The following is a 17200-nucleotide window of genomic DNA, read 5'->3' on the forward strand; positions in this document are numbered from 1 at the left end:
CCCCCTCCTCTCCTCTTTTCCCCCCCCCCTCCCCTCTCCTCTCCTCTCCCCCCTCTCTCTCCACCCCTCCCCCCTCCCCTCTCCACCCCTCCCCCCCAGCTCTGGCCGAATGGTCTCCCTCATTGGTGCCCGTTGCCTTCCCGGGCCGTGTTTTGGTAGGACTTCTATTTTTTTTTATTTGTTATTGACTGATTGATTGATTGATTATTACTTTGGTCTTGGTGCTTTAGGTGCAGGGCTCCTTCTATTTTTTTATTTGTTAATTAATTGTTTATTACTTTTTGTGCTTTGTTTAGTGCTTGGTGGTGCTTTAAATGTAGTGACTTGCGCTGATTCCTTAACTCTAGGTAAGGTTTTTCTGTGCGGACAGAAGTGGCAACATATGCTGGCCTAAGTTAGTTTGGAGCAACTATTTGCTGACCAAACGCCTAAAACAAGGGTAAGTGGCTGGGAATGCCCCCTTTTGAAAAAAAACTTTAAAAAACCCTAACCAACTCACTTACACTGGCGCAAATTAAATGGCCAGAATTGCAACTAAAAAGATAGTCCAGAAAAATCAAGTTGCTCCAAAAAAAGAAAGGGGCAACTCCTGGAGAAACTTCAGCCCATGGTTTTATTCCAACCAATCGGATAGTAATGGTCTATGAAAACAATCCAAATTGTGTGCAATGTCACAACAGTGGAAACCAAAAGGTGATTGCTGCATTAAAAATAACTCTTTCTATAAATGCTTATCAAGATAAGGGGCTACTCGTGCTGGGGAAAGGACCTCTTCCCACTTCAAGCACCCAGTGTCAACAGCAAGCAATCCCAGATAAAGCACAGCACAGGCAGAGGCACAGAAAAGCTCCCTCTACTCTGTCCCAAGAAAGTGCTTTAGCTCCAAACCTCAGGAGGGCATCCATAGTTTGTGAATAAAACTTTTCCATTTCCTCCACCAGCCATCCTGCGGCCTTTCTGAGTGAGTTAGTGCCAAAGCTGTTTTGTGCGATAGACGATGCCCACTGGAAACTGGACCGAGACTGGATTTACATAGAAACATAGAAAATAGATGCAGGTGCACGCCATTCGGCCCTTCGAGCCTGCATCACCATTAAATAAGATCATGGCTGATCATTCACCCCTTTCCTGCTTTCTCTCCATACCATTTGATCCCTTTAGCCGTAAGGGCCATATCTAACTCCCTCTTGAATATATCCAATGAACTAGCATCAACAACTCTCTGCGGTAGAGAATTCCACAGGTTAACAGCTCTCTGAGTGAAGAAGTTTCTCCTCATCTCAGTCCTAAATGGCTTACCCCTTATCCTTAGACTGTGTCCCCTGATTCTGGACTTCCCCAACATCGGGAACATTCTTCCTGCATCTAACCTGTCCAGTCCTGTCAGAATTTTATATGTTTCTCTGAGATCCCCCTCTCATCCTTCTAAACTCCAGTGTATAAAGGCCCAATCGATCCAGTCTCTCCTCATATGTCGGTCCTGCCATCCCGGGAATCAATCTGGTGAACCTTCGCTACACTCCCTCAAAAGCAAGAACGTCCTTCCTCAGGTTAGACCAAAACTGAACACAATATTCCAGGTGAGGCCTCACCAAGGCCCTGTATAACTGCAGTAAGACCTCCCTGCTCCCATTCTTAAATCCCCTAGATATGAAGGCCAACATATCATTTGCCTTCTTCACCTTGCCTTCTGTACCTGCATGCCAACTTATAATGACTGATGTACCATGACATCCAGGTCTCGTTGCACCTCCTCTTTTCCTAATCTGCCGCCATTCAGATAATATTCTGCCTTCGTGTTTTTGCCACCAAAGTGGATAACCTCACATTTATCCACATTATACTGCATCTGCCATGCATTTGCCCACTCACCTAACCTGTCCAAGTCACCCTGCAGCCTCTTAGCGTCCTCCTCACAGCTCATACCGCCACCCAGCTTAGTGTCATCTGCAAACTTGGAGATATTACACTCAATTCCTTCATCCAAATCATTAATGTATATTGTAAATAGCTGGGATCCCAGCACTGAGCCCTGCGGCACCCCACTAGTCATTGCCTACCATTTTGAAAAGGACCCGTTTATCCCGACTCTCTGCTTCCTATCTGCCAACGAGTTCTCTATCCACATCAGTACAAACCCTCAATACCATGTGCTTTAATTTTGCACACCAATCTCTTGTGTGGGACCTTGTCAAAAGTCTTTTGAAAGTCCAAATACACCACATCCACTGGTTCTCCCTTGTCCACTCTACTAGTTACATCCTCAAAAAATTCCAGAAGATTTGTCAAGCAGGATTTCCCTTTCATAAATCCATGCTGACTTGGACCGATCCTGTCACTGCTTTCCAAATGCGCTGCTATTTCATCTTTAATAATTGATTCCAACATTTTCCCCGCTACTGGTGTCAGGCTAACCGGTCTATAATTACATGTTTTCTCTCTCCCTCTTTTTTTAAAAAGTGGTGTTACATTAGCTACCCTCCAGTCCATAGGAACTGATCCAGAGTCGATAGACTGTTGGAAAATGATCACCAATGCATCCACTATTTCTAGGGCCACCTCCTTAAGTACTCTGGGATGCAGACTATCAAACCCTGGGAATTTATCGGCCTTCAATCCCATCAATTTCCCGAACACAATTTCCCGCCTAATAAAGATTTCCTTCAGTTCCTCCTTCTCACTAGATCCTCGGTTCCCTAGTATTTCCGGAAGGTTATTTGTGTCTTCCTTTGTGAAGACAGAACCAAAGTACTTGTTCAACTGGTCTGCCATTTCTTTGTTCCCCATTATAAATTCACCTGAATCTGAGTGCAAGGGACCTACGTTTGTCTTCACTAATCTTTTTCTCTTCACATATCTATAGAAGCTTTTGCAGTCAGTTTTTATGTTCTCAGCAAGCTTCCTCTCGTACTCTATTTCCTCCCTCCTAATTAAACCCTTTGTCCTCCTCTGCTGAATTCTAAATTTCTCCCAGTCTTCAGGTTTGCTGTTTTTTCTGGCCAATTTATATGCCTCTTCCTTGGATTTAATGCTATCCTTAATTTCCCTTGTTAGCCACGGTTGAGCCACCTTCCCCGCTTTATTTTTACTCCAGACAGGGATGTACAATTTCACATAGGATTGAACCATTGGATTTGTATCAAGGGCTCAAAGGCAAAAGGCCTTGTCTAACCCACTGCTCCACCACTTCTTTTATTTAAAAAAAAAGATTTTTCTTTCCATCATGTGAATGAAAGAGAAGACCTGAATTTCAACTTGCAGCCCACTAATACAATGAGCTCCCCTTCAATCTTCCATCAGTCCTGAGGCTCTTCACAAGATGTCTGTCTATGAAATCAATCTATTGCAAACATGCACCCTGCTCCTTGCCACAATGCTTGATCAAATTCCATCACTGTGTTCTGAATTGAGAAAGACTGCCTACCTGCAAGGACCCTTATCAATCTTCAAATATAGACATCCCCACTGTAATGTATTTGCTTCACGGGTTCTTTGCTTAAGAATTCATAGCAACACATTGTTAAATCTTTGTTAATAAACCAGCTAGTTCTTAATAACAATCATACTACACATTACCAGTTCATCCACTAGGCTTGTAACTGCACACCGAGACCCAAATGACTGGGGTTTTATTGAGTCTAGTGAACATCACTTAACTGGCTAAACCACTCACACTGCAACAGCTCTACAAACATGTGAGCATACTCACAGATGAATACATTACACCCATACTTTACAGTCACACTCTACCTCCCTTTGCTAGAGAATGTGTGGAATTTTGTATCACTCCCTCCTCGTTCTCTTAGAGCCAAGTTAAACCAATTGCTGCTACACCAGCAGAGCCTTTACTGCATAGCACAAAGGGGGTCACAAAGACAACATCTCAATGTGAAAAGCAAGGGACATCAGTAATGAATTTTTCCCCAATTGGAACATGTTCTACATTCCTGGCAAATCCAATGTGTGTAGGATCTCCTCTACTCAAAGAATGATAACAATCTCATTGGGTAGGCAATCTATTTCCAGTGATGGGATACAGTCCCATTTGGGCTTATTAAAGCAACATTGATTATCAAGCCATTACCATTCGGACTGCAGACAAATGCTGATATTGGTAAAGAACTACTTGTACTGAAACTGGGTATTAATAGAAAGAAGTGTTTCACAATTGCTGGTTTGCTGTAAGTTTACTCGTAGCACAATGACAATTTGTACAGCCCTTGAAATCAGACACAGACACAGAAACAAAAAGAACAAGATTTCTTCATTCCAATGGGTTTTCAATACTATGGTATAAAATTAGTCAAACAGTGAAACCATGAACCAAAGCAAATCTTTTTTTTTTAAAGATGCACACCAGATGGCTGATTAATTGATTGGACTTATTGATTCAGAGCTTGCACAAGTGCTCAGAAGAAAATATTGCAATTTAATCATTGTCTTATAGATATTAAAAGAACATTTTTTCTGGAATTAACAAAGAATGTAAATGAAATGAAAACCTTGCTGAAATTAGTCAAAATTCGATACACATCTAAGAGGTGACAAAGCAGATTTTAAAAGAGATTCACCCAATCAGTACACACAAGCAGTAGATGTGGGCATGAGATTCACCGACTGCAATAATAGGAGAGAGTCAAGTTTGTAGTTTGTTGGCTTGCAAATGCAGATGGGTCGCCATAGCCAAGTAGTTGCTTAGACTGCTCCTCACCCATACACGTAAACGTAATGGAATACAAGCTTCTGCTTACCTTCACATCTCGATGTGCAATGTTCACTGAATGTAGATGTTGTACTGCTTCTCCAATGCTTTTCATGATTTCGGAGGCCTCTGTAGAAGATGTAGAGATCACATTACTCTTTCCCTCTATAACTTCCATTACTCCTTTTGTTGCTCAGAGTGGAAGGTGACTTGGACTGTGGGGACCTGCAATCCCACTCCAAGATGTACTGACAGTCGGTGCACTTCTGTCGTTTAGGACCCCCTCCCGCCACCCGAACCCTCATCCACAACCCCAGAGATGGCAACAAAACAATGCAACAGGTCACAGCAAAGCAGTTAATAAAGTGGCTCCGAGGAGCCAAGGAACTGTCTGTAACTCAGACCTTCCTTAAAACCCATCGCTTTGGCCAAGCTTTTGGTTATTCCTCTTAACAGCTCATCTTTGATATGCTTGTGGAAAGTAACTTTGGACATTTTTAGAAGGTTAAAGACACTCTATAAATGCCAATTGTTATAGTAGTGTGGGGAGGGATGTTACATGCAAAATCATAACCTTTACCGTATACTGTTTGAACTGGTGTGGAAAAGCTAAGCACATGGAAGTCCCCTGGTTACAATGTAGAAATAAATGCATCGGATGTCACTAATAGTAAAACTAAAGAATGACTAGAGTCAAGGGTCAGCCGCTTTGCAGAAGCTCAGACACATTTCACCTCTGTGATATTACTTGTAGTGCAGAATCACTGACCATCAGTAATGCTCCAGCAGGTTGCTTGTACTGAATCTGGATGGAGTTTAGCACTGACCTCTTTCTGTGAATGCCTGATCCCCTCGGTCCTGGATTCTACTGAACAGCTCACCTCCTTCCATACTGCAAAAAAAAAGGCATAATTGCAAGGTTAAAAATGACATCAAGTTGATGGGTTGAAATTATGCTTGTGCAATATTAGTAGCGAACATGTTAGCACTGTCACATGAGATTCCTCTGACTGCTACTTAACAAAAGATAGTAACCCTTTTAAAATGTTAAATTAGAAAAGGAAATTTATATAAAAACTGTTCAGTACTGGTAGCACACAGTATGATTTCAACACCCTGCCAGTATCCTATTGGGGTTAAGACCTGGAAAAGTCCACCATTATTAACTTTTGCTCCTGTTTAGAAGGGCTCACATTGTGTTAAAGGATCACATTGTGTGTTATCTTCCTGGGATTCTCTGTTAGAAGGTGTTTGCACAAAGGAACATTATGGGCCAGATTTTGCAGTGGTCTAAAATCTGTCGTTAGACTTGCTTTTGCACATTTAGGGTTTTTACATTTTTTGCATGGTAATTTGCTGAATGTGCGAGCTGATAATGGCGCAGCAAGGGAAACTGGGTATCTGGGACCTGAGTGAACAGGGAAAAGCAACTGTGTATCTCCTTAAACAATGAGATTGAAGGATTTTGAAATAAACAACGCCAGGACTGAGAAGGAAGTATCAATTAGAGTGGGTGAATTCAATGTCAAATCAGGTACAGAAAGAGACATAAAGAAGGAAGAGACTGGATTGAGAGAGAAAAATGTTTGAAAGAAAAAGTAAAAAAAAAAATTAAATTAAAATGTTTACATTTTTAAAATCTCCAACAATAATTAAAACCAGAAGGTATGAGGCTCCACACTTGTAATCGTTAATTTTCAGTGCCAGAGAGGTTTATTGGCAGTAATTAACACTCATCACATTGTTAAAAGCGTACTCATACTTGAAATAACGAGGCTGCAGCGAGTTTAGTTCGTATCTACCGCGCAAATACAGCAATTTCACGCACTTCAATGCATCTCAATCGTGAGGCAGACAGTAAGATGCCGTTTTCGCAAAGCTAACAGAGGAGCAGCACAACTCGGACAGCAACTTTTGGATATTCGTGTCTGCCCATGCACTAAAGTTGCTGCACAGTTTGCGCATAAATAACGGCAGGCACCAGTAGCCTTTTGGCAGCAAAATCTGGCCTTTATATACTTAATATCCGATGGTAATAAAAAAGCTTTCGATGTCAATGGTGTGTAAAAATGCAACAGTGTACACATTTAAATGTACTTCATAACCGCCTGTGAAAGCAGGCGGTGCGAGCTGTAGTGGCTGCAGTGAGGAAAGTAATGTCCACCGGAGGCGAGTGCGATTGTTTTATTATTTTTGGGTTTTTTTGTGATTTATGTGGTGGTGGTGTGAGTTACTTATTGGGAATGTTTTTGGTGGGCTTTTTTTCCAGGGGTTTTTTTCTCCCCAGGCCTCTCTCACAGCGCTCCGAGGTTGGTTGTTTAGCTCGGAATTTTCACATGTTCAGCCGGCCTAGCGCCCCAAGAGAGGTGTGCAAACTGTTCCCGGGAGTATTCAGGATCGCCCCGCCGCCATTACCGCCCCGAAATGAGCAAAGCTGAAAATCCAGTCCCTGAAGTTCGGTGAATGCAAGAATAATTAAACCAGGCCCTCTTCAGGACTGAAGCAGTATTGCCCTGAAAACAAAAAGATAAATTTAAAAACAAAACCTTTGGTTTTGCTTTACCCATGAAGGCAGTGACTTTAACGTGGGGCCGATTGCACAGGCACCGGCAACCTCCCAGCATCTTCCAACAGTGAGCAGTCGGCAGCCTAATCTATTATACGGGCATAACAGTCAAAGCCAATCTGCCCTACGCCCCACTGATGGATCCTCTACAGCAGGAATCACTGGATAATGATCAACTATAGTCGATTCTTTTATAACGCTCTCAAGTCCAGGAACACTGAACACGATCGCAGTGGCCGTCTTGATTCAGACCCAATATCCCAAAGACCAGAACCATTATTTTCAGTACCACATTTCCATTGATACTAAATTTTAGTGTTGTACAAAATGCACAGGAAAAAGAAAATGATCTTCCTTCCCCAGTGTAGCTCAATGCCGCACTGTGTGGTACCCTTCCTCACTAAAATATATATTTTTTTAATTTGAAACGTGAAACCATGTTTAGTTCCTGATGCTGCTCTGCTACTTTTCAATTTTGTTTTAATGCCTTCGTTCTCATTTTTTTGTTGTCCCTTCCTTTCTTTCTTCATCGTAGGGGCAGAGGGCCTCCACTTTCAGCAAGCAAGGCTTCGCTCTCGAGCACAAAGTCAGAAAATTATCCTTCCGGCCATTTTCTAACGAAGAGCTAAAGTTGGGTCTTGAGGTAACTGTGGGGCAATGTGATCTCCTACATTACTCCACTTCTTCACACTGTGGAAAATCACCAGGCCCACACACTGTAACCCTCTCAACAAACACCCTCAGATCTGCAAAACTGCTTTGGAAGCTCGTGGGCTCAAACTTGGATTCCTACCTTCAGAGTGCCGTAGACTGCACCATCAAGATAACGGTTCGTTTTTAAAAATTATTCATTCACGGGATGTGGGCATCACCGGCAAGGCTAGCATTTACTGCCCATCCCTAATTACTGTTGAGAAGGTGGTGGTGAGCCGCCTTATACAATTGAGTGGCTTACTGGGCCATTTAAGAGGGCAGATAAGAGTCAACTACATTGGTGTGGGTCTGGAGTCACATATAGGCCAGACCGGGTGAGGACGGCAGATTTCCTTCCCTAAAGGACATTAGTGACCAGATGGGTTTTTGTAACAATCCGGTAGTTTCATGGTCACCATTACTGACACTAGCCATATTTTTGAGCATTTTAAATCTGGTCATTCTGAAAAGATCTCAACTAAAATGCCCATAATATATTGAACCTTCTCTCTGCTGCATACCTCTCTGCACCAGTTTATACTAGTATCATGTCACATTAAACAGGTTACAGAATTACATATGGCGCCAGCACTCACACAGTGAGGTCTAACAGAGTGATTGGGTTGATTAGCACTACTGAATGTCAGCAGTAAACCACATTAAACCCAGCAAAGCAGTGAATAACAACATTCTAGAGTGAGCGAGAGCAAACATCAAACACCCCAAATCAGCGAATTATCACCGGGTGCAAACTGTGCATCTTCTGAACTCTGCAGGACTCGGGTTAAGTATTGTTTACGGCAGCTAAGTAACAGGGTATTAATGCAAATCATTAAATAGAAAGCACTCTGTGCAGTGACTGGATTGCTATTGTAGCACACATCTCCTTTCACACTTCCAGCACTGCAGCGAGTGTGTGTGGGTGGTGTGGTTTTCCTCGCCGTACATTTCAGTGGAGTCATACATCACCCGATTGGCAGCTTGATTTTTCCTACCTCCACTCTTGCTGCACGTGGCATTGCCCAGCCAACTGAGAGTCACAGTTTATTGACAAACATTGGGATACTACAAACCATGACGGTGAAAACATTGGGCAACACTGATGCTGTCTAATATGGAGAGTATGTCGAGCCTCTGACGCTGTGTGTGACACAGTTTTATTTCATTCAGAGCTGAAGCACCGGACAGAAACTTTATTCCCTCCTCATCCAAAATAACAGAAGTTGCAAACCCACTCTAATTTTCTTAACTCTTTGCTTCCTATAACAGAATTAGCTCACATTAGAAACCAACTATTTCCAGGTTAAGTTTCACAGGTGGATACAATACCTGCAGAACATGAAGATTAAAGGATGACAAGTATAACGGCTTGGAGAAACAAATTCAAGATTAGAACTAATTCTGGTACCCCGAACAATAAATAAAAGCAGATTCAAAATAATGGCAGTCAGCTGTGTCTTGGGGCTGATGAGGATATTTCTCCTTTCCAGCAGTTCAAGCTGTTTTTGCATCCTCATTAACGCCACACATTAACTTTCACTCCATGTATAATAGGAGATGCCAAGTTGATACTGACGCTGCTGCTGCCATTGGCAAACTATTTCCAATGTAAACAAAATGTAAAGTGATTATTTGCACGAACGAGATGGAGTCGTTCTGCACATGCGCACACTATGGGGGAGAAGCTGTGTCTTCTGGGCCAAACCGAATCACTGCCCCAGCCCCACCGCACGCGCTCACGACGTTCCAACTGTGCATGTGCAGAGCTGCAAGGTTGCGGCCTGAACCACGCTTCCTCCCTGTTGCCAACCATTTTTTGTGTGGGGGTGGTCGGGAGCTCGGTGGGGGAGGCGGGAAAAGAGAGAAGAGATTGGAGCTTGGGAGGAGTGGGAGAAGGTGGTCTAGCGCTCGGGGGGAAGATGGTCAGGAGCCGGGGGCAGGGAGAGGCGAAGGTCAGGAAGTTGGGGGGTGGGGAAGGTCAGGAGCTCGGTGGGGGAACAGTCAGGAGCTCGGGGGGGGGTGAGGGGGGAGGAGAGAAGATGGTCAGGAGCTTGGGGGTGGGGATGGGAGAAGAGATGGTCAGGAGGTTGGTGGCGGGGGGGGGTGGGGGGAAGAGAAAAGATGGCCAGGAGCTCTACGGTTTTGCTAATGATGTCACTTGCAATGACGTCACTCTCATCTGTCCTCGTTGAATGAAATGTGCTTCACTAAGCCGGCTGTGCAGCTCAAAATATGTCAAATAGTCAATGCTGCGGATTTGCCAAATTTAGCCGGAGAACCAGTTATAGCACCCCACATAATCGTGCATCACCCGTTCATGAGGTCACATTTTTGCAGGGGCCCACAAGTCAACTGGAACTTCGCATTATTGAACAACTCAGTAGCGTGAAGGTGTTGCCTGATGGCACCATTGCTGATTCCTACTGTCACTCTGCTGATCCAACAACACTACAGATGTAGGAGTATAAATTACTGGAAACATTCAGCAAATAAGGCACTTATGGAAAGAGACACAGGTAGCGTTTCATCTTCTGATGAAACATTAACTCTGCTTCTCTCTCCACAGATGCTGCCTGACTTGCTGAGCATTTCCAACATTTTATGTTATATTACTCAACTGATGATTGGGAGGTCGACAGGGCAGGCCGTATGTGGCTGTGTGAGAGGTAACTTGCTTTTCTAGGTGCCCCTCCACATTAACAGGTAAATGCCACTGTCTTGGCTGCACTAGAGCAGCTTGGCTTGGGAAGCCTGCCCGTGACAAATTACACATTACATGGCTACCTGTGGCTGAAATGCTCCCAAATGTATAAGCCTTTGTGGATGTTCCCTACTGAGGAAGGGACTGAAAACTTGAAAACAAGTGCACATGAACAGATTGTTTTGTTTTTAATGAGAAACCAAGGCAAATGGCCAAGGGCTATAGTGCAGTAAAGAACCAACATTCCTGGGATGAGAGGGTTGTCCTATGAGAGACTGAGTAGAATGGGCCAATATTCTCTGGAGTTTAGAAGAAAGAGAGATGATCCCATTGAAACATATAAAATTCTTAGGAGAGCTTAGGTGGATGCCAAGAGGTTGTTTCCCCTGGTTGGAGAGTCTAGAACTAGGGATCATAGTCTCAGGATAAGGAGTCAGTCACTTAGGACTGAGATGATGGGAAAGTTCTTCACTCAGAGGGTGGTGAATCTGTGGAATTTTGTACCCCAGAGGGCTGTGAATGCTCAGTTGCTCAGTATATTCAAGACGCGGATCGATAGATTTTTGAACTAAAAGAATCGAGGGATATGGGGATAGGATGGGGAAAGTGGAGTTGAGGTCAAAGATCGGCCATGATCCTATTGAATGGTGGAGCAGGTTCCAGGGGCTGTATGGCCTATTCCTGCTCCTACTTCTTATGTTCTTATGTAAAAGAGAACTGCAAAAAATGAGACACGCCAAGAACTAGTGATTAGAAGACACCGAGCCTGTGCAATGCATGAGGAAGGGAAAAGTTGAGGGAGGTAAAGAGTTCCCAAGTTTTTTGTGGTCCTGAAAATGAATGAGTTAAATCTGGGGATGGTCGATGAGTCTTGATTTCGACATAATCAAACCATTTTGTCCTACAATATAAAGAGGGAATTCAAGATACACTTCTCCAATATAAATAAGCCAACAGCTCTATATTTCTTATCTCATAATTTCCTCCAAGTTCTCGTTTATATTTTCCTCCACTCATTCCAGTTATTTTGTCCATCATGAATATAAGGGGTATGATTAAGAAGTTTGCAGATGACACTAAAATTGGTTGTGTGGTTGATAATGAAGAAGAAAGCTGCAGACTGCAGGAAGATATCAATCAACTGGTCAGGTGGGCAGAATAGTGGCAAATGGAATTTAATCCAGATAAGTGTGAGGTAATGCATTTGGGGAGGGCTAATAAGGAAAGGGAATACACATTAAATGGTAGGACACTGAGAAGTGCAAAAGAAACAAAAGGACCTTGGTGTGCATGTCCACAGATCCCTGAAAGTAGCAGACCAAGTAGATAAAGTGGTTTAGAAGGCGTACGGAATGCTTGCCTTTATTAGTCGAGGCATAGAATACAAGAGCAGGTGGGTTATGCTTGAACTGTCTAAAACCTGGTTAGGCCACAGCTGGAGTACTGTGTGCAGTTCTGGTCACCGCATTACAGGAAGGACATGATTGCACTGGAGAGGATACAGAGGAGATTTACGAAGATGTTGCCGGGAGTGGAGAATCTTAGTTATGAGGAAAGATTGAATTGGCTGGGTTTGTTTTCCTTGGAACAGAGGAGGCTGAGGGGAGACCTCATTGGAGGTGTATAAAATTATGAGGGCCTAGGTATAGTGGATAGAAAGGGCCTATTTCCCTTAGCAGAGGGGTCAACAACCAGGGGGCATAAATTTAAAGTAATTGGTAGAAGGTTTATAAGAGATTTGAGGGGAAATTTCTTCATGCAGAGGGTTGTGGGGGTCTGGAACTCACTGCCTGAAAGGGTGGTAGAGGCAGAAACCCTCACCACATTTAAAAAGTACTTGGAGGTGCACCTGAAGTGCCGTAACCTACAGGGATACGGACCTAGAGCTGGAAAGTGGGATTAGGCTAGATAGCCTCTTGTTGGCCGACACGGACGCGATGGCCAAAATGGCCTCCTTCCGTGCTGCAAACTTCTATGATGAAGATGCCAGGGATGTCTGTCAGTACTCCCAGTTCAGTCCCACTCCTGCATTCACAACACAATCTTTTCATCTCACACCGGCAAAATACTTCCCAGCAAGAGAGTCCAGCTTCTTTCCTGTGCATTTTGTACAACACAAAGGTTTAGTATCAACAGGAGTGTGGTCGCTATACTGAAATAAGAACATAAGAATTAGGATCAGGAGTAGGCCATCTAGCCCCTCAAGCCTGCTCCGCCATTTAATAAGATTATAGCTGATCTGGCCGTGGACTCAGCTCCACTTACCCGTCCGCTCCCCGTAACCCTTAATTCCCTTATTGGTTAAAAATCTATCTGTGACTTGAATACATTCAATGAGCTAGCCTCAACTGCTTCCTTGGGCAGAGAATTCCACAGATTCACAACCCTCTGGGAGAAGAAATTCCTTCTCAACTCGGTTTTAAATTGGCTCCCCAGTATTTTGAGGCTGTGCCCCCCAGTTCTAGTCTCCCCGACCAGTGGAAACAACCTCTCCGCCTCGATGTTGTCTATCCCTTGCTCCATTCCAAATAGCAGGCCTTCGGGTGCAAGCTGTTAATTTCAACCTCTATGCAGCTTAAGCATTAAAAACAGCAAAACAACAATTGCAGATTTGACACATGTATTTCACCCTGATTACTAACAGTCATTGGGCCATAAATTGCCACCGCTCTGGGTGCATACGATGTGCGCACGCACCCGAAGAGACCCCGCAAGTTCCGGGTTTAGGCACACAAAGCACATGCGCCGAAACCTGGAACTTGCGAACTGTCAAAATGTCTTTTGACAATTCCAACGCATCCCTGGGAGAAGGGCTTTAACAGGCGGCGATCTGTGTATTTGCCCAGCAAATGTCCTTAAAACTCTTATGCCTGGTAAAAGCAGTCGTAAGGTCTGCCTTTACCAGCGTAAGAGTTTTAAAAGATAGAAAAATTAAATGTTATCACAAATTTTTATATTAAAAACCTTGTCCATTTAGGTAAGTTTATTTTTAACCCCATTAAAGCATTTTCAAAATGTTTTTTTAATCCCTAAAACATTTAATTTAATTCAATTTCAATTAATTTTAAATATGTGAGGATTTATTATTTTTATTTATTGTGTTGTGTTTCTGTGTTTTTGGGGGTGTTCTCATTGATTGTAATCAAAGTTCGTACAAACGGAACTCACCATTACCATCAATGACTATAACTTTGTGATTGGTGGTCTAGGCCCACATGATCCCAGGATGTGCTTACGTTCCTGGGATGTGTGGGCCTCTGTGCTGGGCTGCGCATCTCGGCCTCGGACCGGAAGTGTCCGTTCTTCCAGGAACGCCAGGTACTTTCCTAAAGAGAATTTGGCCCATTATGTTGCTGCAACCGAAAATCGCAAAGTGGTCTCCAAGTGGGTAGGGAGCAAAGGGCCAGAAAATAATCCTCCCCCTTGCTGCTCTATCACCCACAGCCAGTAACTAAAGAAAGTTAATTCGTTTGCAGTTGCATGCTTTGATGACTAAAATAAAACCGAAACACTGGCAGTCATGTAGATTGCGATGAAGTAAAATCCAAGTTCTGAAACTGAAAATGTTCGTTAATCTAATCATCACTAAAATTATATACATACTTTTTAAAATTCATACGCTGGACTCGTCGCAAGGTGTGGTTAAAATTGTGCTTCCCCCTGCACATACTGTGTGTGCATGCCATTTCTGATGCCATTTGGTGGCTCAGAGAAAGGGTATTTACTGCATCAGAAACAGCCTGTAAGGCAAGCTGCTGGTACAACTACGCAATTCCGTGACAGCGCAGATTCTTTCCAGATGAAGCTTTGACATTGTCGAATCAAAACGAAACCACACGTGGTATCTGCATTCATGTCATTGCACTGGTCTTCTCAGCCAGTTAACACCGCTTTGTACGGCTGATATGAGAACATCCGTCGTCAAAAGATGCGGAGTCTGCTTTCCTATGCCTCATCTGGGGCTTTTGTACAAATTGCTTTCCAAGCAAACATTGTGGATCGGTTCAAATTTCTCAAATTATTTTAATGCCGAGCATTTTAAAGATTTGGAAGAATGTCACTGCAGTGATCTCATTATCTTGCTTTTAAATTGCTCGGTCCGGTGGAAAGAGAGATGGGTTTCGTTTACCGAATATTTTCCAAAACTGTTTTGTTTGCATATCGGATCATGAAACTGAAGGTATCATTTGAAAAGTCCAATCAAGAAATATTACTTAAAACAGCTTTACTATTAAAAACAAGTGGTCTCTGGTCTTGTACAACCACACTTCTTACCCATCTCGAATTATACAATCATGGCCACACCAGCCAGAAATATTGGTCAAGGAGCTCACTGGCCTGTACTGGTACAGCTCGAAGCTCATTGCATAAGGGCACAAGAAATAGGAGCTATTTGGTCCCTGGAGCCTGCTCAGCCAGTCAATAAGATTATGGCTGATCTGATCTTGGCCTCAACTCCACTTCCCTGCCAGCTCCCCATAATCCTTGACTCCCTTATCGTTCAAAAAATCTGTTAGACGGACAGATTTCATAAATATATTCTACCATAAATATATTCAATGACCCAGCCTCTACAGCTCTCTGGGGTAGAGAATTCCAAATATTCACAAACCTCAGAAGAAATTCCTCCTCATTTCCATTTTAAATGGGCGACCCCTTATTCTGAAACTATGCCCCTAGTTCTAGATTCCCCCATGAGGGGCAACATCCTCTCTGCATCTACCCTGTCAAGCCCCCTCATAATCTTATACGTTTCAATAAGATCACCTCTCATTTTTCTAAACTGCAATGAGTATAGGCCCAATCTGCTCAACCTTCATAAGGCAACCCCTTCACGTCAGGAATCAACCACGTGAACCTTCTCTGAACTGCCTTCAATGCAAGTATATCCCTCCTTAAATAAGGAGACCAAAACGGTACGCAGCAAATAAAGCGGATGAGCTAAGAGCACAGGTAGATACTTGGGGTATGACATTATAGCCATTACAGAAACATGGCTGAAAGAGGGCAGGTTTGGCAGATCAATATTCCTGACAAGACAAAGAGGGGGGTTAAAAAAAAGGGGAGTCGCAATATTGATTAAAGAAACTATTACAGCAGTGAGGAGGGATGATATGTTAGAGGGATCATCAAATGAGGCCATATGAGTCGAATTGAAAAAAAAGGGGAGATCACACTGCTGCGCGTGTATTACAGGCCCCCAAACAGTGGGAGGGAGATAGAGGAGCAAATATGTAGAAAATTGCTGTGAAGTCCAAAAACCATAGGGTAGTAATAATACGGGATTTTAACTATCTTAATATTGATTGGGACAAATATAGTGTGAAGGTTATAGAGGATGTGGAATTCTTAAAATGCATTCAAGAGAACTTTTTTAGTCAGTATGTAAGAAGCACAACATGAGAGGAGGCGTTTTTGGATTTAGTTTTAGGAAATGAAATGGGCAGGTTGAAGGGGTATTAGTGGGAGAGCACTTGGGCGCCAGTGACCATAATTCAGTCAGATTCAAGTTAGTTGTGGCTAAGGACAAGGATAGGCCTGGAATAAAAGTCCCAAATTGGGGAAAAGCTAACTTTGTTAAGCTGAGGAGTGATTTGGCCATAGTGGACTGGAAACAGCTACTTGTGGGTAAATCAGTGTCAGAACAGTGGGAGGCATTCAAGGAAGAGATCTGGAAGGCTCAGGCCAAACATGTGACCTTAAAGAAAAAGGGTGGGAATAACAATTCTAGAGCCCCCTGGATGTCTAGGGACTTACAGGGGAGGATAAAGAAAAAAAAGGGAAGCTTATGTCATATACCAACGGCTAAATACTATAGAGTCTTTGGAGGAATATAGAAAATTAAGAGATAAAATTAAAAAGGATATTAGGAGTGCTGAGAGAGAGACCATGAAAAATTCTTGGCCAGTAAAATTAAGGAAAACCCAAAGATGTTCTATAAATATATTAAAAGCAAGAGGATAACTAAAGAAAGGGTAGGGCCTATTAGAGACCATGAGGTTAATCTCTGTGTGGAGGTGGAAGGTGTTGGTATGGTTCGTAATGAATAATTTGCGTCTGTTTTCATAAAGGAAAAGGGCAATGCAGATACTGCTGTAGGGGTTAAAAAGGAGACTTCTCTCCCTCGAGGTGGACTAACTGATATAGTTAATCGACACCTCGCCCTTCTTCCACTGTATAACGACCATGGAAGTGAACACACAAAATCCCAGGTTCAACCGGCTTTTATTACAAGCAATTGCAAGGGCAGGTTCAGTCGTAGAACCTCCGAAATACAAGAGTTTTCAAGCATAATTTATACAGGTTTTGGAGAGGAGCTATCCTCTTCCAAAATCATCAATAGGTCTATTGTTATCAGCGAAGTTACATTGATTTGTCGACTCTTATCAGACGGGCTCTGAGTGGTACATGCAACTGTTCATCTCTCATCATTGTGTTGTTCCATTTTGCCCCCTAGCCCGGTCTATCCGACACCTAGGGTGGTTGTACTGGCTTCTTTATCTCTTCCTCAGGGACTTTTAAACAAACTGCTGACTTC

The 17200-nt window shown here is 43.1% G+C and overlaps 1 protein-coding gene across 2 annotated transcripts in view; it reads right to left on the reverse strand.

Moving 5' to 3' along the window:
• Window positions 1–17200, reverse strand: part of mapkapk2a (MAPK activated protein kinase 2a) — a 256650-nt gene that overhangs the window by 25115 nt on the left and 214335 nt on the right. For both annotated transcript variants that reach the window (XM_070859035.1, XM_070859036.1), the window contains exons 3-4: window positions 5530–5594; window positions 4752–4831 (exon numbers count right to left, since the gene is read on the reverse strand). In XM_070859035.1, the coding sequence (XP_070715136.1) occupies window positions 4752–4831; window positions 5530–5594 (145 nt within the window). The remainder of the gene's footprint in view (window positions 1–4751; window positions 4832–5529; window positions 5595–17200) is intronic.

Source organism: Pristiophorus japonicus, chromosome 17 (assembly GCF_044704955.1).
Source record: "Pristiophorus japonicus isolate sPriJap1 chromosome 17, sPriJap1.hap1, whole genome shotgun sequence".
Lineage (NCBI taxonomy): Eukaryota > Metazoa > Chordata > Chondrichthyes > Pristiophoridae > Pristiophorus > Pristiophorus japonicus.